Raw genomic sequence first — 27,002 nt, forward strand, 5'->3', positions numbered from 1 at the left:
GACAGAAAAATTACAAGGAAAGCTTCAAAAGAGTGAGTTTTATTTATACCCCATGAATAACCTCTTGAATAAGACTAATGCCACTGAGTGAACCACATTTCTTACACCATTGAACGCTGCCTGTTGAATAGGTGTTGCAGTGACATCCAGTGACTGTCGGCAGCAACGATTTTAAAGACGATGTGTCCTCAGAGACAGCCCCTTCTGGAATACTGCTCTCATGGCAGTCGGCTATTCGCAATGTGTAGCCTATCCTAGGCGATCAATATCTTTAATAAATCTTTTAGGGCTCTTTCACACGAACGTGTGAAGCCCGTGCTGTGGACCACAAATTGCATGGGTCTGCGAACCCTCCGTTCCCCAAAAAAAAATAGAGCATGTTCTATCTTTTTGCACGGAACGCATCCCCAGGAAGCACTCTATAGTGCTTCCGTAGTGTTCCGTTCCGCATCCCCGGATTTGCGGACCCATTGAAGTGAATGGGTCCGCATCCGTGATGCAGAATGCCCACGGAACGGTGCCCGTGTATTGTGGATCGTGTGAACGAGCCCTTAAGGAGGACTTGGTTGTGCAATTTGTCCTATCCCCTCCTGTACTTTTCCAGTTCTTATGATGAAGCTTTGTTAACAGTTTGTCTTCCCTGTAGGCTTTCCGAGAGGAGTACACCCGACTCTACCAGCTTTCTAAGGAGCAAACGTCTCCATCCAACGACCCCCGTCTGCAGCATGTGTTGATCTACTTCTTTCAGAACAAAGCCCCCGAACGTATAATAGAAAGAACGTTATTGGAGCAGTTTGCGGATAGAAATCTCAGCTATGATGAACGGTGAGGTACAAGGGTTAATTGTTACTCTTACATGGTCACTTGTTTCATCTATTTCTGCATAAATGAATAGTACAGGTTGAACATAAGAAATGCTGTCCATGCCTCTAGCAGCTCATTCTCCATCCCCCTCCCTCCATAGACGTCTCTGGGCAGCATGTGTGTCTGTTTCTTTAAATAAGCTCTTTTTTTACCTCTGTCTCTCTTACTGCAGCTCACTCCTCGCCCTCCCCGTTCCATAGTCTTCTATGGGCAGCCTGTAATCTGACCCTTCAGTGAGCTGACAGCAATCTATCCGATAGTTTAGGAAGGGGGAACTTATTGTACTCTGATGAGATTTATTACAAAGTTATAGTCATGTGTACTATTGATTTATGCAAAGTTTATTGAAACAACAGTGACCATTTCAAGAGAACCTGTCACCACAAGGTAGCAGAAGAACATGAGCGCATGAATATACAGCTGTTCTGGGGAAAAGATTAATAGCATTCCTTGTATGTGTGTATACAGAGAGACCCACCTCGTGCACAACTATCAGTGACTGACAGCTTCTGTGTATACACACATGGACAGGGAATGCTATCAATCACACTTGTCATATAGACTCTGTACAACTGAGCTCAGAAAGAGCAGAGATGTAAAGGAATAACACGTTTTACTGAATCTTTTCCCAATCACTATGTATCAATCTGCTCAGCTCCTCCTGCTCTATAACATACTTCCTGCTGATTACACTGCATTTTATGGGGATTTACACCAAATATGTATGAGGTGCAATCTGATAGAATTCCAGCCAAAGAGTGTGCAGCTCTATAAGACATTGTGTTGAGGGAATGTGCTGTGATCCTTCTGAATTTGTAGGATTCCCAGGGAAATCCCAAGCTGCTTCCATTCTCAGATCATTGCTAAGCGGCTGTTATTGCTGGGCCTACTGTTAGAGATGAACTGCCTAATGGCTGAGCTAGATCTACAGGCAGAGTCTTAAACTGGCCATACGCATCAGGTGGCTGTCGGGAGAGCAGCCATTTCTTCCAGCCCCCTATACACATGCCTTCGCCCAGCTGAGTGTGTGTATTCTCAATGCTGCCAGACACACCTCTCGCTGCGGGTCATCCTGCTGGAGAATAAAAAGATTGGGTGTTCAAATCCATCTGCCCCTGACAACTGCTGTTTACGTAGAGTCGGAAGGCCCTACACATTAGGCAGTGTCCACATCACCGCTAGCGATTTCCGTCTTTCTGCTCCATTATAGGAGAAGAACAGCAAAAATAACAGAAGTTCTGGCCATTGACTATAATGGGGTCTGTCTGGTTTCTGTTTGGGGGGTTCCATCATTCTTCTGGACAAAATTTCCCTGCATGCAGGACTTTTTGGTTCTATATGTTTTAAGAGAATCTGCTATGAAGGCCCAAATGCAGAAGAGAACATAGCCTTAGATGTTTGGCTGGCAGTCCTCTTTTGTGTATGAGCATCTTTACTGTGGGAATGTATAGGCATCCAGGGTTAGGGGAGGAAGAAAATTACAGATGCGTGATGGAATCAAGCTCACTGGGCATTAATGTTCCTGGTGTTAACGTAACTGATGCCAAACGATGGGTACAGAAATGTGTCAGATGTCCTTTTCATTTTTGGGCCTTGCGTCATAAGCCCTAATCTACCTATTCTGCATCTTATGGTTACTATTCTGTGTGACTCTTTCAGCTCGATAAGCATTATGAAGGTGGCTCGAGCCAAACTGAGAGAGATTGGGCCCAACGACATGGATATGAAAGAATATCAGGTTAGGTTTCTTGATCTCATCTAAAATAGTAGAACTATACTTTAAAGGGGTATAGAATAGGGGATAACTATCAGTTTGGTTGGGGTCCTACCGCTGGGACCCCCACGCTGGTCGGAAATGCACACCGCCTCTTCATTAGTTTTTTTTGGGAGTGCCGGAGGTAGCGGAGTACAAGTCTTGGCTATCTCCGGTGCTCCCATAGAAATGAATGGAGTGGTGGGGCGCTTTTCCAACCAGCTGATCCAAAGCAGCGGGGACGGGGGACCCTGTTCTCGTGATCAGTGGGGGTGCTAGTGCTGGGACATAGGGAATAACTTGTTATAACTGGAATACCCCTTTAATGGAAAGTGTACTGCCTCATATAGGGTTGAATTTATGTGTGTATGTATGTTGTACATGTACAGTATGTTTTATGTCCATTCTGTCGCCTCCACTTCTTTTTAACAGTTTTTTATTGGTAACAGCCCCTGTGGTTAGGCAGAGAGGTCAGGTTAGATCAGACGCTCACAACCTCCATAGTTTTTACATAAGATCTAAAATAAATGAGGTTTTATTTTTCTTCCTCCTACAGAAGTGGCACGAGGATTACAGCCAGTTTCGCAAGGTGTCTGTTTACCTTCTGAGTGGGCTCGAGTTGTACCAGAATGGAAAGTAAGTGCCCCCTTGTTGGCCGTACACCTTGTGTAACAACTCCTGTTTTTATTGCTATCCTCGTTTGGCTACCACATAAGACATGGTGCAATGATTGCGCTGACCGGGTGCTGTTCCCTACCCCGTCGCCTGACATGACTCCCACTCTGATTTACACAGCATCTTTACACTGTACTGGAGATCAGACTGTCTGTGTATTCCTATCAGAGAATCGTAGTCCGTCCCATAGCAATGAACAGAAAGCATGATTTCCAGTCCATACTAAAGATGCTGTGTAAATCGGCCAGTCAGGTCAGAGGTCTCATGGGAAAACGCCGGCCAGGAGCAGTTTGTGCTGTTGGGATCCTGCTTGGTGATTCTCGTTTGCTTCTTGATTCCTGAGCTTACCAGATGCTCCTCTAAACTCGAGCACAGTTTTCTGATAAATTCAGTATTTTAACCCCTTCAAGACCGGTGCTGTACATGTACATGACTTAAGTGTTGTCAGGAGTTCAGAGATAAGGGCTACACATACAACCATCAGAGCAGTTGCCTGACGGAGTCTCTACAAAGTAGTTTACAGAGTCCCTGAAAGGGAAAGCCGTGGAACAGGAACTGTTGAACATTTTAATAAAGACCAATTGAAAAACATGATTTTTAGCCCTCAATGAGTAAAATGCAATGATAAAAGAAAAATTGTGATCACAGCCTTTAAGAGATAGATGGCTGAATGAGCAAAAGGTGCGGAGACCCAAGTCCATGCATGCTTTTATATAAAAAGACATTGTAAAAAGCACTGAAGTAAAAATCTATGAAATGTGTACTAAGTCATCCCATGTCTACATGTCCTGATTGGCCGTATGGACTTTATAAAACTGGTCCCCCTCTTGGGACCTCCATTTGTAGACCAGAGAAGAGAGCCTCTACAATCCCAGCCACTACCCTGCACTGGATCTCTTTCAGAGCACTTTTTTTGTTGATAATGGTTCATCACCAGGGCCTCTAAAGCCGGACCAGCGGAGGTCACTCGGCTCTAATTAGTAAATGAACTCCACTATTTAATTACTAGATTACGTTCTTGAGTTAAGCTGGCCTTACACGTTACATAAATGCCGGCTGACCCTCCCCTGATGACAGATATTGGGGAGATAAGGATTGGGCAGTCGGATTTGAACTGCCCAATCGCTTTGTTCTCGTAGGAGATAAGCCACCGCCAGAAGTGTATGACGTTCTCCCCCTTTCCACACTCGGGACACATGCACACTCGGCCCTATGAGCAGGTGTATGGGAAGGGGTCAGGAGACATAGGCAGCTTTCTAATGTTCATGGACACTTTTACGCTCAGCAGATCTACTACTGAAGAGGTGTGAACACACAACGCACCAAGTAGACTGGTATTATGGTGCTGTCTAGATGGCTGCCTCTGATTTCCGGGATTCTTGCCACTCTTAATTTTGAAATCAGTTGCTAAATTTAAGTTCTGTGAATGGAGTTATTTAACCTTCTCTGTAATGTTTTGTTTTTACACGTCTATTAAAGTTATGTTTCCAAGTTTTAACAATAAAGAGGACCTTCCACCGCTCCTGACATGTCTGTTTTAATAGCTTCCTGAATTCCCCATGTAATAACAATTCCGGAACATCTATTCTTATGGCTCTATGTTCTGCCATTCCTTTATTATTTCTACTAGAAGTTATGAATGAATTGCTATTAGCCTTCAGTAAGGGTACAGAGGGGAGGTAACCAGTTGGGGGCGTGTACTTGCACAGTCTGACTCTATCCAATCAGTGCTGTGCAGCTACACACCCCCAACTGGTTACCGCCCCTCTGTACCCTTACTGCAGACTGCTAGCATTTCATCTATAACTTCTAGTAGAAATAATAAAGGAATGGAACAACATAGAGCCATAAGAATAGATGTTCCAGAATTGTTTTTACATGGTGAATACATGAAACTATTAAAACAGGAATGTCAGGAGCGGTGGAAGGGAGCCCCTTTTCATATGGGCAGGCAAGGTTCCAGCACTGAGCTCCTTTCTTCTCTTCTTCCAATCCCTGCTGTACTGGAATGTGACATGCAGTCTATGCACATGGCACCAGTACTGGCCAATCAGTAGTCTCAACTCTGACATGTGCCAGCATTGCATGTTACCACTGATGGCACGTCACTTCTACTTCACTGACCAGAAGTATGAAGCAAGGGAGCTCAGCGCGGGAACTGGAGCACAGGTAACAGGTGAGTCTTTTTGTTTAACCCCTGCCTGCACAAATGGACAGGGGTTCACGGACTCCCTTTGAAGGTCACATGTACCTGCAAAGTCTCCTGACTAGATGTCCCAGGTTGTAGGTAGGAGACATTTACATACCACATAGTCTCATAAACCAAGGCTAGGAATCTGTGATAAATATATACTGGTCGGATCAGAGCTGCAGTAACAATTTCTCTTATTCTTGTCAGATGTCAGGAAGCCCTCACGTACCTGGTATATGCCTATCAAAGTAATAGCGCCCTTCTCAGCATAGGAGCCAATCGCGGGGTGGAAGAAAAACTGCTTGAGCTTTACAGACGGAAGTGCCTCCTGGTATGTATTAGTGTATTCCTTACATAATTTTGTCTTACACTCCTGAATGAGCTAAGAAACTTAGAGGTTATCTTATCGGAGACCTCTGCAGCGTTCAGATGTATGTCCGTCCATGTATTACAGAGCAGCTCTCCGTTCCGGCTCATACAGTGTTGTCCTGAGCAGGCTTCTCTCATCTATGATGTCCACATGGCTTATGGGCAGGTGTTATGTTTGTATGATTCACATGGCCAAACGGTCTACCATGTACATGTATTAATGCAGTACCTGGAATGTCCCGACCTGTAAGTTACCCATTATCTGTTCAGTATCGGATGACCTGCTTGTCTTCATTCACATCAGTTTATTCATCCGTTGATCTTCAATGCATTAAACATAAATTAGAAGGGATTCATTTGAAGTAGAGTTGTCACGATGCCAAAATTTTGATTTGATTTCGATAGCATAAAAAAGTATTGCGATACTCGATACTACGCGAAAAAAAAACACCAAAAAAGCAGCATGCATTCCGCATTTTATGGAACGTCCAGCCCATAATCGAACAGTCCTATCTTATTTTTTGGGGGGACAAGGTGACTAAAAAATGGCGAATCGCGTGGTTTTTATAAAAAAAAATTCTGTTACGGCATTCACCACATAGGAGATATTATTTTTTTAAATATATTTTAATAGTTTGGACTTTTCGGAGGTGGCGATATCTAATATGTTTATTTATTGTTTATATATAAAATTGGGAAAGGGGTGATTTTAACTTGATATTCTGGTGTGTTTTTTTTTTTTTTTTTTACTTTTTATTTAATAACTATTAGTCCCCTTAGGGGCTAGAACCTGGGATCTTTTAATCCCTTGTCCTGTTCACCCTAATAGAGCTCTGTCAGAGTGAAAAGGACTTCACACTGTCCCTGCTACCCTGGGAGCTTACCATGGCAGCCATGGAAGGCTTTAGTAGCATCCTGGCTGCCATGGTAACAGATTGGAGCCCCGCGATTTCACTGCTGGGGCTCCGATCGGAACTGCCACCAACTGAGAAGGAGGGGAGGAGACCCTGTGGTTACTGCCAACTATGACTTTAATATTGGGGGGGGGGGGGCGGGGCACACTGCGCCACCAACCTTTTAATACAAATACACCTGAGGGATAACTGCCGCGGATCGCAGCGCCTTGTCATAGAGGTCGGGTGCCGGCTATGTGATTCTGCTGCCGGCACCTGCAACCTATATTTGTATTAAATGTTAGTTATCTTCATTGATGGCTCAGTGGCCAAAGTCCCTCCCCTCCTCCGCCCCTCTCTCCGCTCATTGTTGGCAGTGGGGAGAGACTCCCTCCTTCTCCACTGTGCTGCTGAGGAGAACATGGAGCCTGCTGAGAGCAGTGCGCGCCATGTCCTCTGATACTAGGCTGCGCGGTAACGGTAAAAGGCAAATCCCGGTATCTAATCGATCCGGGTACAAAAGTATTGATTGGGTATCGATAATTCGATACCCAGTGCAACCCTAATTTTAAATCCAAAAAAAACAAGTATGAATAGAGTCTTAAAGAGGACCTTTCATGTCTTCATAGAAGTTTAACTGGCCTCATAGCTGTTCTAGCTTCCCCCATTCAGCCAAGTACAAAGAACCCCATAGAAAGAGATTTTATATCTTCTGGTAAGTTGCAGTATCTAGGATTTGGTTTTAGCCCTAGGATAGTGTCAGCCATGCTTTTATTTAATACTGTAACATCTGCTGTCGCTGGATGGTGACCCCTGCTCTCTCATTCTAGGAGAGAATACAATTTCCCCCATAGGCAGATGAAAGGGTTGTTATTTGTAACAATGAGGGGTGGGCGTCAATTGGGAAGAGGGCTTTTGTGGTCAGACGAGATTTAGGACACTCTCCCTTGGCCTAAGGAAATGGAAATAAGTCATCCCTGAAACTGCTTTGCTCAAGTTTTGTGCATGTGCCTGCAATGGTGTGTGCATACTGTAATGTACAAACCCAGCAGAACATAGGATCTACAGGTCTGAATTTCCCCCATCCCAGTCTATTTTGTATCAGATCGCCCTCTCCGTCTGCTTATGTGCGTCATCTTAATGGCATAAATTGTTAATAACTGAGAATAGTAAGGGTGAGCTCACATCACTGCTATAGATTTTCGTTGTTCTGCTCCATTAGTACTGCATACAATGAAGTCCGTTGAGCTTGCTTTCGTAATATTTTTTTATTTTTTTTTAAGCAGATAAGAGTTAGGTAGTCTACAACAGAGCTTCCAACACAGATCTGAAAAAGCCCTTACTTGTAATATGCAGTGATTCTACAGGATGAGACGGGCAGCATTTCTCCAGCTTACATTTGCCACCCCAGGCACATGCCTGTGTAGCTTGCATTCTTTTTTTACGATACTTGTCTTTGGTTAACAAGCTCTCTTGCCACATTTTTCCCCTCCTTTATAAAAGGACTTAAATGATATGGCTGCCAGGATGTTTGAGAGTCGTGTAGAAGAGCAGATCTCTGAAGGCATCGTCATCATGAATGACCTGATCATCCCTTGCATGCATCTCATCTTCAACAATAAGATCTCAGAGGAAGACCTGGGCGCTATCGAGGAAATGCGGAGTCGTTGGTGCTCATACCTTGGCCAAGATATAGATGGTGAGTCCCGAGTGCTCTTATATGTGACCATCAAAAAAATATTCACATTTAACAGGCATCTGTCAGCAGATTTGTACCTATGAAACTGGCTGACCTGTTACATGTGCTCTTGGCAGCTGAAGGCATCTGTGTTAGTCCCATGTTCATATGTGTCCACATTGCTGAGAAAATGAAGCTTTAATATATGAAAATGTGCCTCTAGGGCAACGGGGGCGTTGCCATTACACCAGGAGGCTCAGCTCTCTCTGCAACTGCTGCGTGCACAGGGCATGTCAATTGCAAAGAGAGCAAAGCTTCTAGGTGTAACAGCAACGCCCCCGTTGCTCCTAGAGGCTCATTTGCATATATTAAAACATCATTTTTCTAAGCAATACGGACACATATGAACATGGAACCAACACAGATGTCTTCAGCTGCAAAGCGCACAGGCAAAAGGTCAGCCAGTGTCATAGGTACAAATCTGCTGACAGATGCCATTTGAGTTTATAAAGTGGGTCTAAAGTTCACATGCATTAAAGGGGTTGTCCGGGTTCAGAGGTGAACCCGGACATATGCCTTCTTCCCCCACTCAGCCCCTCTGACATGGGACATAGCGCAGGGCAAGGGCTGTTTGTTCACATTTTTACACTGCTAGGCGGAGGCTTCCGCCTAGCAGTGTTGCTGGTGATGTCACCGGCTGTGATGGGCGTGCTTTAGCGATCCCCCAAACCATTTTACAGGCTAGCGCCCGCTAAAGCCCGTTCGTTAATGCCGGTGATGTCACCGGGCTCACTGCTAGGTGGAAGCCTCCGCCTAGCTTACCCATGGAGAGGCCGGTACATCACCAGATCTCCAGAAAAGGCTGAGTGGGGGAAAAAGGGGATATGTCCGGGTTCACCTCTGAACCCGACAACCCCTTTTAAAGGGGTTGTCTCACATGTAGAGGAAGTTAATACAAGTCTCTTACTAATGTATTGTTATTGTGCATATTGCTTGCTTTGCTGACTGGATTCATTTTTCCATCACATTATACACTGCTCGTTTCCATGGTTACAGACCACCCTGCAATCCATCAGCGGTGGCCCTGCTTGCACACTATAGGATAAAGCGTCAGCCTCTCTGGTGGCCGGGACCATAGGAAGGCACATTTGGCTAGTTCTTTTTCCTATATTGTGCAAGCACGACCACCACTGATGGATTGCAGGGTGGTCTGTAACCATGGTTACAATCAGTGTATGGTGCCAAAGTTATATGGTTGTCACTCCCCATCCTTTTAGAATTAAACATTTACACTTTACTAGTCTGAGCATGCAGGTTTATGGTTGAATCGTGTGAATCCCCGGCTATATGGTGTGTATGACCAGCATGACGCATTATCCAGTGCAGGTATAAACGGCCGCCCCTTGCCATTTGACACCTCAGGATTCTCCTCCCTCCAATTTGCTTGTCACTCTGAATGCTCCAGGCTGATATTAATGCAGAGACCCTCGTCACGTGCTCCCGCCACCTACTCATTAGTATTCCCTCAGTGCTCTAAGGTCACTTAAGGTTTTGAACGACTGATCCAAGAACCACTTGGTGAGTGAAACCCTGGAAGGTTGTGAGACTGTCAGTCATTCAGACCTGCATAACCAGGAGATGTGTGTTCATCATCCCCTAATGGGCTTTTTTTGGCTTCTTTATTTTGCTATGTGTTTATTACAATCAATTTGTCTGGTTTTGTCCTTAACATTTAAAGAATGTATGTATATACTGAGAATATAATTGTGGTCATTAACAATTAGCAAGAATATTGTATGGACATATGCTTCAAATTGTCCAAAACAGGATGATAACTATCTCTGCCCGAGCCAATAATAAGGTGGTAGAAGATGTGACCCACACACAGCGGTGCAGTCACACAGGCTAGTGCTCAGTTGGATCCTATTACAGTCACATCACCGTTGTATTTAGGGTATTGTGTGACTGTGTGATATTTAATTGAACACTCTTTGCAGGACATCTACTTTGTGAGAGGATCCCGGAGCCAGATATAACTCCATCCTCCCATTGTATGAGCTTTGTCCCAATTTCATAACCCAGCGTGCTAACTCTGAAGTAAGGCTACTTTCACACTCGCGTTTGGTGCGGATCCATCATGGATCTGCACAGACGGATCCGTTCAGATAATACAACCGTCTGCATCCGCTCAGAACGGATCCGTTTGGATTATCTTTAACCACCTCCGGACCGCTGTACGCACAGACGCGTCCTGGAGGTGGTTGATTCATTCCGAGTGGACGCATATACGCGTCATCTCGCGAGACGCGAGATTTCCTGTGAACGCGTGCTCACAGGAACGGAAGGTAAGAGAGTTGATCTCCAGCCTGCCAGCGGCGATCGTTCGCTGGCAGGCTGGAGATGTGTTTTTCTCGTGCATGGCATTGGGGGACACAGCACCATGGGTATATGCCCAGCTGCCACTAGGAGGCTGACACTAGAAACAAAAAAGTGTTGGCTCCGCCCAGGTGGGCTATACCCCTCTGCAAGAGCCGAGATACACCAGTCTAGTTCTAGTGTCCGTAGGAGGCAGACATGACCTGTCTTGCAGGTCATCCTGCTGAATTTATTTTTTATTTTGTTCTATTTTTTCTCTTTTTTTTTTTTCTACAGGTTCTTCCTGATGCAGGGGTGGCTCCATCGTGTTCCACTTTAGTTGCCCCCCTGCGGGCGCGTACTCAGGTACCCGGCAGCCACCTAGTCCCCACTTATCTGCTTCCGCAGAGGAATTCCGGCGGACCCACGGCTCCCGTGTTGAGTCCGCCGAGGGGGTGGTCATTGCTGCGCCTGAAAACGTCAGAAGGTGAGTATGGCAGTGTCTCCCCCTCCCCCTCCACCCTGTGTCTCCTTGTGTCCTGGCCCCCTTTTTAGCCTAGCACTTGGGTCCGGAGGAGTTCCTCCAACTTAGGGGGCACTGCACGCTTTCCTGGGGTTCTTTTCTGCGTGGGGCAAAACCTTTTGGGGCACCCTCGTTTCTAGGGTCTGGCCCTTTAAGACGGCCGGTTCTGTTTTTTCGGCTCCTTCCCGTACTTACGGTTTTTCCCCTGCTCCTACCTGGCCTTCCGGGCCCCCGCACCCCGCCGGGGACTCGGCGCTGCTTCTCCGCTCCTGCTGCTGCCTCCGGGCGTTACCGCGATCGCGGGCGTCCGTTTCCGGCAGTTTTTTCTACTTTAGGCCCCGGCTTTTCTTCAGCCTAGGCCGCAGGTCACGTGGGGCGGAGCTCCGCTCCGCCTCCTGCCTTCCCGGGCTTTTCGCCTTTCCCTCCCCTCTGTGGGTGGCGCCCTGGGAGGCGCGCTTTTTTCTTATCCCAGCGCGGGCTGCTGGGGGGGTGTGGCTTCCTCTACTACCGGCTCCTGTCCTGCCTGCAGCTTCTCCTGCGACTCGTCTCTCTGGACGTGCTTCTGTGGGACACAGCACCTTGGGTCTGGTAGGCAGCCTCTGGCTGACTCCTCTTTTTTGCTTTGCAGGCTCCTCCATACCGCCCTCATGTCTTCTTCTGGTCGGGCCCCCACTCCCCCTGCCACCATTTCTACTCATTACGCCTGTTCTGTGTGTAGTAGGAAGTTCCCATGTGGTCAGTCTTCCTCTCTCTGTGTGCAGTGCCTTCCCCCCGGGCCCACCCAGTCCGCCCCTGCGGCCTCCTCCTTGTCGGTCCTTCCGGAATGGGCTGCTACCCTATCCCAGGCTATAGGTAACCTTGCCAGCCTCTCCCAATCCCTAGCGCAGTCCTTGGACCGCTTGCCCGCTCAGATTGCGGCCGCCTCGGGCAGGGACCCCCCCGCCGGGGAAGTCCGTTCCCGCTCTGGTACAAGGTCCAGCAAGCGACCTCGCACAGCCTCGGCCGGGTCCCATTCTTCCTCAGCTACCCCGGATCACTCCCCGGTTAGGTCTGAGTCGGGCGAAATTTCTTCTTCAGCCGCTTCCGCCGTTCCTGGGGACTCCTCCGCTTCTGATTCTGAATCAGAGCGGTGCTCGGCGATGTCTGCAGCCATTCAGGACCTCATCAAAGCCGTCCGTGACGCGCTCCATGTGCAGGACGTTCCCTCCTCCTCCTCCCTGGAGTCGGTGTCCTTCCGCCGGGCTAGACGTTCCACTGTGGTCTTCCCGAATCACGAGGATCTGGACGCGCTTCTGGCTAAGGAGTGGCGTCATCCTGATCGGCGCCTTCATCTTACCAGGGCCTCTGACGTCCCCTATCCCTTTTCTGAGGAGTCTGTCAACACCTGGACGGTTCCTCCTCAGGTGGACCCTCAGGTTGCTCGCCTGGCGAAGGCTACTACCCTTCCCCTGGCTGACGCGGCTTCCTTGTCGGATCCCGCTGACAAACGGGTCGACTCTTTGGCCAAGTCTGTTTTCGTCGCAGCGGGTGCCGCCATCCGCCCTGCGTTTGCCGCCTCCTGGGTGGCTAAGGCCTGCGCTATCTGGGCAAAACAGCTTGTTCGCGCCTTACCCCCAGACTCTGATCAAGGGGAACTGGCAGTGCTTGCCTCTCAAATTTACCAGGCGTCCAAATTTCTTTGCGATGCCTCTATGGAATCGGCCCGCCGATCCGGCCGTGCGGCCGCTAACTCTGTGGCCATTCGCCGCACCATCTGGCTTCGTTCTTGGGCGGCAGATTCCGCCTCCAAGAAGGCTCTGATTTCCCTTCCCTTTCTCGGTGGGAAGCTCTTTGGGAAGCGTTTGGAGGAGCTCATTTCGGAGGCCACTGGCGGTAAGAGCTCTCTTCTTCCCCAGAATCAGCCTCGCCGCCGTCGCTTTCCTGGGTCGTCCTCTCGGGCGCAGTCCTTTCGGTCCTTTCGGGCCCCCGCTGCCCGAACTGACAAGAAGTCCTCCAGGCCTTCCTTTAAGGCCAAGCCCTCCTGGCATGCCAAGTCCAAACCTGCTCGCCCTCAGCCCACTAAACCTCCTTCCGCATGACTCTGTCAAGGTGGGAGGGCGTCTGCTCGCCTTTCAGGACGTCTGGCGAGCAAGCGTAGAAGACGCTTGGGTTCTGGAGGTAGTCTCCTCCGGATACAGGATCGAGTTTTCCGATCTTCCGCCGGGACGGTTCTTCCTGACGTCGCCCCCCAGGTCCCCCTCCAGGGCAGAAGGTTTTTTTCAGGCCATTCGTTCCCTTCGCTCTCTAGGGGTCATCGTTCCGGTTCCAGAATCAGAACGTTTTCGGGGGTTCTATTCGAATCTGTTCACGGTTCCCAAGAAGGACGGTTCGCTCCGTCCTATCCTGGACCTGAAGGCGCTGAATCACTTTGTCCGGGTCCGCCACTTTCGTATGGAATCCCTCCGGTCGGTGATCGCCTCCTTGGAGTCGGACGAGTTCCTGTCGTCCATCGACATTCAGGACGCCTATCTCCACGTACCCATTGCCCTCTCCCACCAAAGGTTCCTTCGCTTCGCGGTAGGTTCTCTTCATTTCCAATTCGTAGCCCTGCCCTTCGGCCTGGCCTCTGCTCCGAGGGTCTTCACCAAGGTGTTGGCGCCTCTCATGGCCCTTCTACGTACCAGGGGGGTCGCTTTGGTACCTTACCTGGACGACCTTCTGATTCGGGCCCCGTCGTTGGAGGACAACCTGTCCAGCCTGCACATCACCCTCTCAGCTCTTGCTCAGTTCGGGTGGCTCATCAACCACTCCAAGTCCTCCCTCGTCCCATGCCAGAGGATGCCTTTCCTGGGCATGATTTTCGACACTCGCCTCGGGCGGGTGTTTCTCCCCCCAGAGAAGATTGCCTCCCTTCAGGCGGGGGTGACTCTTCTCCGCGGTCCGTCCACCTTGACTATCAGGACGTGTATGCGCGTCCTGGGGAGGATGGTGGCTTCCTTCGAAGCCATTCCCTATTCCCAATTCCACTCCCGGGACCTTCAGTTGTTTCTCCTATCCAGGTGGGACAAGTCCCAGGCAGGTCTCGATCGCCTGGTTCGTCTCCCTCTCCAGCTTCGCCAGGACCTCTCCTGGTGGCTGCTTCCTCGGACGGTGTCCCTGGGCCGTTCTTTTCTTCCCCCCAGTTGGCGGGTGATCACGACGGACGCCAGCCTCTCGGGTTGGGGAGCTGTCCTCGACTCTCTCACAGTCCAGGGTCTTTGGTCTGCTCAGGAGTCCTCCCTGCAGATAAATGTACTCGAGCTCAGGGCAATTTTCCTGGCACTGTCTCACTGGACCCCACGTCTTCGCGGTCTCCCGGTCCGGGTTCAAACAGACAATTCCACCGCCGTGGCTTATCTGAACCACCAAGGGGGCACCAGGAGCGTGATGGCCTTGCAGGAAGCCTCCCATATCCTGCGCTGGGCGGAAAACCACGTTCCCGTCCTCTCCGCGGTGCACATTCCCGGGGTCGACAACTGGGCGGCAGACTTCCTCAGTCGTCAGCTAGTCGACCCGGGCGAATGGTCTCTTCACCCAGAGGTGTTCCTCCAACTTTGTCACCGATGGGGAACTCCGGACGTGGATCTTTTCGCGTCACGTCTCAACCACAGGATTCCGCGCTATGTCGCGCGGTCCAGAGACCCTCAGGCTTTCGCGGTAGACGCCCTAGTTCTGCCTTGGTCTCAGTTCAACCTTCTTTACCTGTTCCCCCCCATTCCCCTCCTGCCCCGAGTGCTCAAGCGTCTCAAGGCAGCCCGGGTTTCGGCAATCCTGGTGGCTCCAGATTGGCCCCGCAGGGCGTGGTACGCAGATCTAGTGTTTCTGCTCGCCGACGCGCCGTGGCGACTTCCTCTGCGCCACGATCTCCTTTCTCAGGGTCCTCTGTACCACCCGAATTTACTTCAGCTTCGTTTGACGGCGTGGCCGTTGAGACCGCGGTTTTGAAGTCCCGTGGCCTCTCGGATTCTGTCATTCAGACGATGCTTCACGCTCGCAAACCCCAGTCAGCCCGTATTTACTACCGGACCTGGAGAGCGTATTTTGCCTGGTGCGAGTCTGGGCGCTTCCGCCCTCTTCATTTCTCCGTCCCTAACGTTCTGGCCTTCCTTCAGGCCGGTTTTGAGAAGGGTCTTCGCCTGGCTTCTCTCAGAGGACAGATTTCGGCCCTCTCAGTCCTTTTCCAACGTCCTGTGGCCTCGCGGGCTCAGGTTAGGACTTTCCTACAGGGTGTCGCTCGTCGAGCCCCCCCCTTTCGTTTTCCAGTGGAGCCGTGGGACCTGAATCTCGTCCTTGGCGCCCTTCAGTCTTCTCCCTTCGAGCCTTTGGCAGGGATATCTCTGTCGTTTGTCTCGTTCAAGGTGGCCTTCTTAGTGGCAGTCACCTCCATCCGCCGGGTTTTCCGAACTGGCGGCGCTTTCTTGCCGTTCGCCTTTCCTGGTTTTCCATCAGGACAAGGTGGTGTTGCGTCCCGTTCCCTCTTTCTTTCCAAAGGTGGTCTCCTCGTTTCATATCAATGAAGAGATCGTCCTTCCCTCTTTCTGCCCTAATCCTTCTCACCCTAGGGAGAAATCCCTCCATTGCCTTGACGTTGTTCGGGCCCTTCGCCTGTACCTTCGCCTCACGGAACCTTTCCGTCGTTCGGATTCCCTTTTCGTGGTCCCGGCGGGTCCTCGTAGGGGTTTGCCCGCCTCCAAGGCCACCATCTCTCGCTGGGTTCGGTCGGCTGTCAAGGAGGCCTATATCGCAAAGGGCCGTGCTCCCCCTTCCAGGTTGACCGCTCATTCGACTAGGGCAGTTGGGGCTTCCTGGGCGGTGCGTCATCAGGCATCTGCTTCCCAGGTCTGCCGGGCCGCCACCTGGGCGTCAGTTCACACTTTCTCTAAGTTTTATCACATTCATTCCCTGGCTTCCGCTGACGCTAGCCTGGGGCGCAAGGTTCTGCAAGCAGCTGTGCTTTAGATTGGCGACATGGCGTTCTTCTTCCCTCCCTCAGGGACTGCTTTGGGACGTCCCATGGTGCTGTGTCCCCCAATGCCATGCACGAGAAAAATGGATTTTTTGTACTCACCGTAAAATCCTTTTCTCGTAGTAGGCATTGGGGGACACAGATCCCTCCCATTTTCTTACTGAGTTTCTTCTTGTTGTGGTCCCGGCGATTTGTGGTCGTTGGGTTTCCCCAGTTGAAGACTTGTTGGCGTTCAGTTTTCTGTTTGTTCAGGTGTATGGCGTTCCTACTGCTTTTGTACCGACTGGTGTATCTCGGCTCTTGCAGAGGGGTATAGCCCACCTGGGCGGAGCCAACACTTTTTTGTTACTAGTGTCAGCCTCCTAGTGGCAGCTGGGCATATACCCATGGTGCTGTGTCCCCCAATGCCTACTACGAGAAAAGGATTTTACGGTGAGTACAAAAAATCCATTTTTTTTAACCCCTAACAGGTATATTAGACGCTGTTTTGATAACAGCGTCTAATATACCTGCTACCTGGTCCTCTGGTGGTCCCCTTTGTTTGGATCGACCACCAGAGGACACAGGCAGCTCAGTAATATATTGCACCAAGCACCACTACACTACACCCCCCTTCCCTGTCACTTATTAACCCCTTGATCACCCTTGATCACCCTTGATCACCCCTGATCACCCCATATAGACTCACTGATCACCCCCCTGTCATTGATTACCCCCCTGTCATTGATCACACCCCTGTAAAGCTCCATTCAGATGTCCGCATGATTTTTACGGATCCACTGATAGATGGATCGGATCCGCAAAACGCATCCGGACGTCTGAATGAAGCCTTACAGGGGCATGATCAATGACTGTGGTTATCACCCCATATAGACTCCCTGATCACCCCCCTGTCATTGATTACCCCCCTGTAAAGCTCCATTCAGACGTCCGCATGATTTTTACGGATCCACTGATAGATGGATCGGATCCGCAAAACGCATCCGGACGTCTGAATGAAGCCTTACAGGGGCATGATCAATGACTGTGGTGATCACCCCATATAGACTCCCTGATCACCCCCCTGTAAAGCTCCATTCAGATGTCCGCATGATTTTTACGGATCCACTGATAGATGGATCGGATCCGCAAAACGCATCCGGACGTCTGAATGAAGCCTTACAGGGGCATGATCAATGACTGTGGTTATCACCCCATATAGACTCCCTGATCACCCCCCTGTCATTGATCACCCCCCTGTCATTGATTACCCCCCTGTAAAGCTCCATTCAGACGTCCGCATGATTTTTACGGATCCACTGATAGATGGATCGGATCCGCAAAACGCATCCGGACGTCTGAATGAAGCCTTACAGGGGCATGATCAATGACTGTGGTGATCACCCCATATAGACTCCCTGATCACCCCCCTGTAAAGCTCCATTCAGATGTCCGCATGATTTTTACGGATCCACTGATAGATGGATCGGATCCGCAAAACGCATCCGGACGTCTGAATGAAGCCTTACAGGGGCATGATCAATGACTGTGGTTATCACCCCATATAGACTCCCTGATCACCCCCCTGTCATTGATTACCCCCCTGTAAAGCTCCATTCAGACGTCCGCATGATTTTTACGGATCCACTGATAGATGGATCGGATCCGCAAAACGCATACGGACGTCTGAATGAAGCCTTACACGGGCGTGATCAATGACTGTGGTTATCACCCCATATAGACTCCCTGATCACCCCCCTGTCATTGATCACCCCCCTGTCATTGATCACCCCCCTGTCATTGATCACCCCCCTGTAAAGCTCCATTCAGACGTCCGCATGATTTTTACGGATCCACTGATAGATGGATCGGATCCGCAAAACGCATACGGACGTCTGAATGAAGCCTTACACGGGCGTGATCAATGACTGTGGTTATCACCCCATATAGACTCCCTGATCACCCCCCTGTCATTGATCACCCCCCTGTCATTGATCACCACCCCTGTCATTGATCACCCCCCCTGTCATTGATCACCCCCCCCTGTCATTGATCACCCCCCCTGTCATTGATCACCCCCCCTGTCATTGATCACCCCCCCTGTCATTGATCACCCCCCCTGTCATTGATCACCCCCCCTGTCATTGATCACCCCCCCTGTCATTGATCACCCCCCCTGTCATTGATCACCCCCCCTGTCATTGATCACCCCCCCTGTCATTGATCACCCCCCCTGTCATTGATCACCCCCCCTGTCATTGATCACCCCCCCTGTCATTGATCACCCCCCCTGTCATTGATCACCCCCCCTGTCATTGATCACCCCCCCTGTCATTGATCAACCCCCTGTCATTGATCAACCCCCCTGTCATTGATCACCCCCCTGTAAGGCTCCATTCAGACATTTTTTTGGCCCAAGTTAGCGGAATTATTATTTTTTTTTCTTACAAAGTCTCATATTCCACTAACTTGTGACAAAAAATTAAATCTTACATGAACTCACCATACCCCTCACGGAATCCAAATGCGTAAAATTTTTTAGACATTTATATTCCAGACTTCTTCTCACGCTTTAGGGCCCCTAGAATGCCAGGGCAGTATAAATACCCCACATGTGACCCCATTTCGGAAAGAAGACACCCCCAGGTATTCCGTGAGGGGCATATTGAGTCCATGAAAGATTGAAATTTTGTCCCAAGTTAGCGGAACGGGAGACTTTGTGAGGAAAAAAATAAAAAATATCAATTTCCGCTAACTTGTGCCAAAAAAAAAAAAATTCTATGAACTCGCCATGCCCCTCATTGAATACCTTGGGGTGTCTTCTTTCCAAAATGGGGTCACATGTGGGGTATTTATACTGCCCTGGCATTCTAGGGGCCCCAAAGCGTGAGAAGAAGTCTGGTATCCAAATGTCTAAAAATGCCCTCCTAAAAGGAATTTGGGCCCCTTTGCGCATCTAGGCTGCAAAAAAGTGTCACACATCTGGTATCGCCGTACTCAGGAGAAGTTGGGGAATGTGTTTTGGGGTGTCATTTTACATATACCCATGCTGGGTGAGATAAATATCTTGGTCAAATGCCAACTTTGTATAAAAAAATGGGAAAAGTTGTCTTTTGCCAAGATATTTCTCTCACCCAGCATGGGTATATGTAAAAAGACACCCCAAAACACATTCCCCAACTTCTCCCGAGTACGGAGATACCAGATGTGTGACACTTTTTTGCAGCCTAGGTGGGCAAAGGGGCCCATATTCCAAAGAGCACCTTTCGGATTTCACTGGTCATTTACCTACTTACCACACATTAGGGCCCCTGGAAAATGCCAGGGCAGTATAACTACCCCACAAGTGACCCCATTTTGGAAAGAAGACACCCCAAGGTATTCCGTGAGGGGCATGGCGAGTTCCTAGAATTTTTTATTTTTTGTCACAAGTTAGTGGAAAATGATGATTTTTTTTTATTTTTTTATTTTTTCATACAAAGTCTCATATTCCACTAACTTGTGACAAAAAATAAAAACTTCCATGAACTCACTATGCCCATCAGCGAATACCTTGGGGTCTATTCTTTCCAAAATGGGGTCACTTGTTGGGTAGGTATAATGCCCTGGTATTTTAGGGGCCCAAATGTGTGGTAAGGAGTTTGAAATCAAATTCTGTAAAAAATGACGAGTGAAATCCGAAAGGTGCTCTTTGGAATATGGGCCCCTTTGCCCACCTAGGCTGCAAAAAAGTGTCACACATCTGGTATCTCCGTACTCAGGAGAAGGTGGAGAATGTGTTTTGGGGTGTCATTTTACATATACCCATGCTGGGTGAGATAAATATCTTGGTCAAATGCCAACTTTGTATAAAAAAAATGGGAAAAGTTGTCTTTTGCCAAGATATTTCTCTCACCCAGCATGGGTATATGTAAAAAGACACCCCAAAACACATTCCCCAACTTCTCCTGAGTACGGAGATACCACATGTGTGGCACTTTTTTGCAGCCTAGGTGGGCAAAGGGGCCCATATTCCAAAGAGCACCTTTTGGATTTCACTGGTCATTTACCTACTTACCACACATTAGGGCCCCTGGAAAATGCCAGGGCAGTATAACTACCCCACAAGTGACCCCATTTTGGAAAGAAGACACCCCAAGGTATTCCGTGAGGGGCATGGCGAGTTCCTAGAATTTTTTATTTTTTGTCACAAGTTAGTGGAAAATTATGATTTTTTTTTTTTTTTTTTTTTTTCATACAAAGTCTCATATTCCACTAACTTGTGACAAAAAATAAAAACTTCCATGAACTCACTGTGCCCATCAGCGAATACCTTGGGGTCTCTTCTTTCCAAAATGGGGTCACTTGTGGGGTAGTTATACTGCCCTGGCATTCTAGGGGCCCAAATGTGTGGTAAGGAGTTTGAAATCAAATTCTGTAAAAAATGACGAGTGAAATCCGAAAGGTGCTCTTTGGAATATGGGCCCCTTTGCCCACCTAGGCTGCAAAAAAGTGTCACACATCTGGTATCTCCGTATTCAGGAGAAGTTGGGGAATGTGTTTTGGGGTGTCTTTTTACATATACCCATGCTGGGTGAGAGAAATATCTTGGCAAAAGACAACTTTTCCCATTTTTTTTATACAAAGTTGGCATTTGACCAAGATATTTATCTCACCCAGCATGGGTATATGTAAAATGACACCCCAAAACACATTCCCCAACTTCTACTGAATACGGAGATACCAGATGTGTGACACTTTTTTGCAGCCTAGGTGGGCAAAGGGGCCCACATTCCAAAGAGCACCTTTCGGATTTCACTCGTCATTTTTTACAGAATTTGATTTCAAACTCCTTACCACACATTTGGGCCCCTAGAATGCCAGAGCAGTATAACTACCCCACAAGTGACCCCATTTTGGAAAGAAGAGACCCCAAGGTATTTCGTGATGGGCATAGTGAGTTCATGGAAGTTTTTATTTTTTGTCACAAGTTAGTGGAATATGAGACTTTGTAAGAAAAAAAAAAGAAAAAAAAAAATCATCATTTTCCGCTAGCTTGTGACAAAAAATAAAAAGTTCTATGAACTCACTATGCCCATCAGCGAATACCTTAGGGTGTGTACTTTCCGAAATGGGGTCATTTGTGGGGTGTTTGTACTGTCTGGGCATTGTAGAACCTCAGGAAACATGACAGGTGCTCAGAAAGTCAGAGCTGCTTCAAAAAGCGGAAATTCACATTTTTGTACCATAGTTTGTAAACGCTATAACTTTTACCCAAACCATTTTTTTTTTACCCAAACATTTTTTTTTTATCAAAGACATGTAGAACAATAAATTTAGAGCAAAATTTATATATGGATGTCGTTTTTTTTGCAAAATTTTACAACTGAAAGTGAAAAATGTCATTTTTTTGCAAAAAAATCGTTAAATTTCGATTAATAACAAAAAAAGTAAAAATGTCAGCAGCAATGAAATACCACCAAATGAAAGCTCTATTAGTGAGAAGAAAAGGAGGTAAAATTCATTTGGGTGGTAAGTTGCATGACCGAGCAATAAATGGTGAAAGTAGTGTAGGTCAGAAGTGTAAAAAGTGGCCTGGTCTTTCAGGGTGTTTAAGCACTGGGGGCTGAGGTGGTTAACATGGCCAAAACGGATCCGTCTTGAACGCCATTGAAAGTCAATGGGGGACGGATCCGTTTTTTATTGTGCCAGATTGTGTCCTAGAAAACGGTTCCGACCCAATTGACTTACATTGTGTGTCAGAACGGATCCGTTTGGCTCAGTTTCGTCATGCAGTGTTTTGGTGTCCGCCTCCAAAGCGGAATGGTGACTGATCGGAGGCATTCTGAGCGGATCCTTTTCCTTTCCGAATGCATTGGGGCAAAACTGATCCGTTCGTTTGGACTCCAGAGGAAGCTTTGTTATCAATGTTTGCCGGTCCCACTCTGGTAGTCAAAAGAGGCCTCCTGAGATTTTTCATGCAGGCGGCTCGTTTGGTGTTGCCTAGACATTGTAAGTCACAGGACGCTCCTAAGATGTCAGAATGGCTAGAGACGTTTGAGAACTTACGTAGAATGGAGGAATTGATTGCAGAAGATGCGGGACTAGACCAGAAATACTTGAAAGTGTGGATGCCATGGATTTTGTTTAAAGGGTCTCAGGGATTTTCTGAATGGCTGAATCGGTACAGTGTGTCTCCGGTTGTATAAGACTGTAGGTGTTTGCTTATATGGAAGATACCTAGTAGTTTGTCTTTTTCCTTTTGTGTCTATCTGTGATGTCTGTGTTTGTCTCCCCCGTTTGTCTCGTTTCATGTTTATGTAACCTACTGATGTCATTTTAAATATGATGTGTTTCTCGCAGTGTACTGATTCATGTTGTTACATTTTTATGCCTAAATAAAATAATTGAACAACCAAACTGATCCGTTCTGAACCGCTTGTGAGAGCCCTGAACGGATCTCCCAAACGGAAACCAAAACGTCAGTGTGAAAGTAGCCTTACCCATACACCTTTAATAGCTCGTATCTGATTGGTCAATCAGCTCCCCCATACACACTCCGTGCAATCGCCCCTCAATCGTGTATGTGTTTTGAGTGGGGAGAGAAGACAAAGACGCCATCAGACACCTGGCAGTGACTTGTCTCCTTCTCCCCCTGACATGTGAAGCTCCTCAAACACATCTGGTTATGGGCCAGTCCTGTCGAAAAATGACGATGGACATAATTAAGAAATAAGTTGTCCCTTTGCCGGCATCACTCATGGATCTGTCATTTTAATGGATGCTAATAAATAGCCCTTTCGGAAGATATACCGGTGCTGGACATTTTTCTCTCCGTGTTCAGCAGTTAAAACTGGACAGACTTTAATTCATGAATATTTTAATATAGACACAAAGGACTATCCTCCTTGTATCTTAGAGCTAAATCTTGAAGTGACTGTCCAGGAGATAACCTGGTAATAGACGGTCTCCTGTATGATCACTTGTTAAAATCTAAGAAACCAGCGTACAAAAAAAGAGCGAGCCGGCGGAGACAAAACTTTGACCTTTGCTTGTTTGACTTTCACGCGGCTTTACCCCCCTCCACCATCGCCCCCTTTTTGGAGCTGCACGAGCAGTTGACGCAGTAATAACCCGTGTCACTTTTAACATCCCTGCATATTTATTGACTGACGGCCCCCACTCCTCTCTTCCTAAGGAAGATTAAAGCATAACGATTTCAGTTTATGGCACATTAGAATACACATTGTCCCTCCAAGCCCGTGCGAAGCGAGATTAATGGGCTGTCAGAAATCTGTCTCTGCCGGCAATGAATTCCAGACATAAGAGTCTCAGGCACGCCGGGTAGGATACAAATTAGCACTGAGCAGTACTTATTAGACAGTGAAGAATTCGTATGTATTATTTTATTGTCGCACTATGCCAGCCACATCCTCGGCACCCGCGCACAATCCACCCGGGTACACCTGCATGTTTATGGACCAGCACCGCAGCTAAATCATTTTTTAAGTGGAAATTTGTTTTGTTAGAACAAACCGCATCTCACGATTACCTTGCCATGTGGACCCAGAGCAAAGACGAACTAGTCATTCTTTCCTGTCCAAGGTCCAATTTGGCTCAATGTAGAATATGATCGGTGGCGCTCTAGTCCAGGTAACTGGGGGCTGAATGGACTCGCACTTTTCATGCAGTGAGGCTGCTGGCTTTACGATGTCCAATCGGCATCAGAACTTGAGATCATTTTTAAGATGAAATAAACCCAAACTGGACCTGTCCATTTTGGACCGTGACCTTAAAGGGATAATCCACTATTTCTTCGGTTTTTACTCAGCTCCCTTAACATGTTTGACCTTGTACAATACTCCCCCGATCCCTGCCAATGACTGGCCTCAGTGGTGACGTATCCACAAGCGGCATGTCACATGCCATTTCGAGATGTGTCGCCATTGTAGACAATGTTATCAGCCTCCTGTTAGTGAAGTGGGAAGAAGGGGGTCTACAGCAAAAGCAGCTGAGCTAGGAATGGGAAGACATCGCACACGGGCTGCACACGAGGACTGTGACGTTTTTATTTTTTTCCTAGAAGTGGTTTGATCCTTTAATTCTGGTCAACCTCTTTATTTGAGGGTGTGCACCTTAAAGGGTACGTGTCTCTATAGGATGTCCGAATGGACGAAGAGTTGATTGGTACAGTTGTACCCCACTACTCAGCCCTAAATGCCTGCCATCTGCCATAAAGGGATCAGGTGCTGCCTTCCTGCAGTGAATGAGTCACCATAATAGAGTGAAGCCTCCTGCACCCGACCAAATCTCGGATCCGCAAGATACGGCGGCGGTCTGTGTGCATCCTGCACTTTTCGTGGGCCCCATTGTAGAAATGTCTACTCTTGTCCACAAAGAACAAGAATAGGACATGTTCTAGAATATGCGGCACGACTGCACATATGTGGACAGCGCACGGATGACATCTGTGTGGTGTCCGCATTTTGTGCGGATCCGTTCATTAAAAATATGGTCCCGTGCATGAGGCCTGAATGTGTGTAATGTTAATGACGCTCGTTTTGGAATCCTCTGTCGTGGTCATGACTATAACTATGTCTATTCCTCTTCTGATGTGACAGATAATCTACAGCAGAAGCTCGGGCAGTTTCTTCCGCGGCTTCTGGACTGTTCCAGCGACGTCATCGTGTTAAAGGAGCCGCCGAAGATCCGACCTCACTCCCCATATGACCTGTGCAATCGCTTTGCAGCCATCATGGAGGCCATACACGGGGCGTCCACAGTTAGGGTGAGCTAGGAACAGAAACATCATCAAACAGACCACCTCTACACGCTGACAGACATGGTCACCTCTACCACAGCGCCCTGTCCCTGTGTTATACACAGAGCGGCCATAGGAAGAAACCACCGACTCCTTATGCGGGTTCCTCGCCGGTGGCAGAGGAAGAGTTGGGAATAAATGATTTCTGGACTGTACGAGAAGCCTGTATGTATTGTCACCGCTGCCTGGAAGATGTGAATGCTCCACAGCCTGCGAGTATGAATTAACCCAGGGATGCTCAGACTACAACTCCCACCATGCGCTGCTGTAGGCTGTCTGGGCATGCTGGGAGTTGTAGTTTTGCAACATCTGGAGGGCTGCAGGTTGGGCATCCTTGAATTAACCTGTTTAGTGCCACACTGGACTTGTAGGTGTTAGTGTTCATATAGCCTGCTGTCTGTAGGAGCTCCAGCAGAAATTAGACGGCATTCTGCACTTTTTAGTATTATTTTTCTCTAATTGTCCATTTGTTGCCTTATAATGTCCATAAAGACGGGCACCGTTATTGAGAAACAGGTCAGTAAACATGACAGGAGATTCGAGGGACGATGCCGTGTGCCTATATAGGTGGTCTCTATAGACGTCTGTGTACGGACAAGTATACGTCTCCCCCCAGCTCCTGATATCAAGTCTGCTCACATTATTTGTGGACGTGATGTACGGACGTGAGTTGATACCGCGAAGCCATAGCGCTACTGGAGGGCATTACCGAGGAGTCCTGGCTTTTGACAGATAAAGAAGAGCTCACAGGCGAGTGCACCTTTCAGATTGCTTTGCTTTAAATAAATCCAACATCCATATCTCTTGCCAAGTAGCTGACAGAAGCTGACTGGGTAATCGAGAATTTTTAGCCTGTGGGTGTGGGTTCTTCTCAACAATCACACAAGCAGCTGCACAATTCCATTTCAGCAGGATCCAGCGGGTGGAAGGAAAGACTAGTGTAAGGCGCCAAACCCCATTGGGATCTGGCAAGTAAGGGCTCTTGGCTCTCTTCTCCTGGAAACTGAAAGAACAAGAGAATATCAGGGAAATTTTAAACTGGCATCTGAACAATGTTCACCCATTACCGGGGGCAAAAAATAAAACCGGGACTTTTTCTGTGCCTTTAATTGCTCCTTCCATTTCTGTTTTTAGAGACGTGGCTTCCTTTTCCATTAAATATGTAAACCAGTATTGATGTGCCTGGAAAAAAAAAAGCTCATGTGTCATTGCCAATGTTGCTGCCAGCTGTGCCAAAACCCATTGTGAAATGCGCACGTGTGAGCTGCATGCCACTCTTCCTCTGTTACTCCACATACGGGTGACGTTTTCTCCTGACTTTTGTGTGACATTTTTACATTTAGCAATAAGTTCAGTCCTTTATTGTGTTTTTTATGTGCAATAAAATATTTGTTTTTATGTTAGAGTGTTTGGTATGTGCCGCAAAATCTGTCTCTTATATCGGTTTATATCGCTCTCTCCTATCTGTATCTCACGTATTGATCTCTCTGTCTCCCTCTCTATCCCTCTTTCTGTCTCCACTTCTCTCTCTCTCTCCCCTTCTCTGTCTCATTCTATCCCCCCGCCCCTCTCTTTCTCCCACATCCTATCCCTCTACCTTATAGGTCTGAAGGTGGACTGTTTCTCTTTAGGAGACCCCCAACTTAGATTTAGTCCAGGCAATGCTTCCCGGGAAAGTGGTATCTAGTGCCATCTATTTGGGGTAGCTTCCTTATATGTTATTGCCCAACCCATAGTCATGTTGAAAGGCCTGATGAAGGAAATCCATCAAACCAGAATCTTCTACATGAGGAAAAGAGATCCATCTGCAGACAGCTGTTTTTTGGGGAGGTTTTGTCCCTCATCAGTGCAGAAGAAGGTATTTGGTTGGATAGGTGAGAGGACTTTGGGGACATAATGGTTCTGCTTGTGGAGACTGTGAAGATGGTCTATAGAGTT

The 27,002-nt window shown here is 48.0% G+C and overlaps 1 protein-coding gene across 5 annotated transcripts in view; it reads left to right on the top strand.

The window, feature by feature from the left end:
* Positions 1–26,461, top strand: part of USP28 (ubiquitin specific peptidase 28) — a 100,206-nt gene extending 73,745 nt beyond the window's left edge. For all 5 annotated transcript variants that reach the window (XM_040426799.1, XM_040426806.1, XM_040426815.1 and 2 more), the window contains 6 exons: positions 647–825; positions 2,524–2,602; positions 3,174–3,253; positions 5,691–5,814; positions 8,249–8,444; positions 24,865–26,461. In XM_040426799.1, coding sequence (XP_040282733.1) covers positions 647–825; positions 2,524–2,602; positions 3,174–3,253; positions 5,691–5,814; positions 8,249–8,444; positions 24,865–25,040 — 834 coding nt within the window. In that variant the 3' untranslated portion in view covers positions 25,041–26,461. The remainder of the gene's footprint in view (positions 1–646; positions 826–2,523; positions 2,603–3,173; positions 3,254–5,690; positions 5,815–8,248; positions 8,445–24,864) is intronic.
* Positions 26,462–27,002: the final 541 nt, after the last annotated feature.

The sequence above is a fragment of the Bufo bufo genome, chromosome 1, assembly GCF_905171765.1.
Source record: "Bufo bufo chromosome 1, aBufBuf1.1, whole genome shotgun sequence".
Taxonomy (NCBI): domain Eukaryota; kingdom Metazoa; phylum Chordata; class Amphibia; order Anura; family Bufonidae; genus Bufo; species Bufo bufo.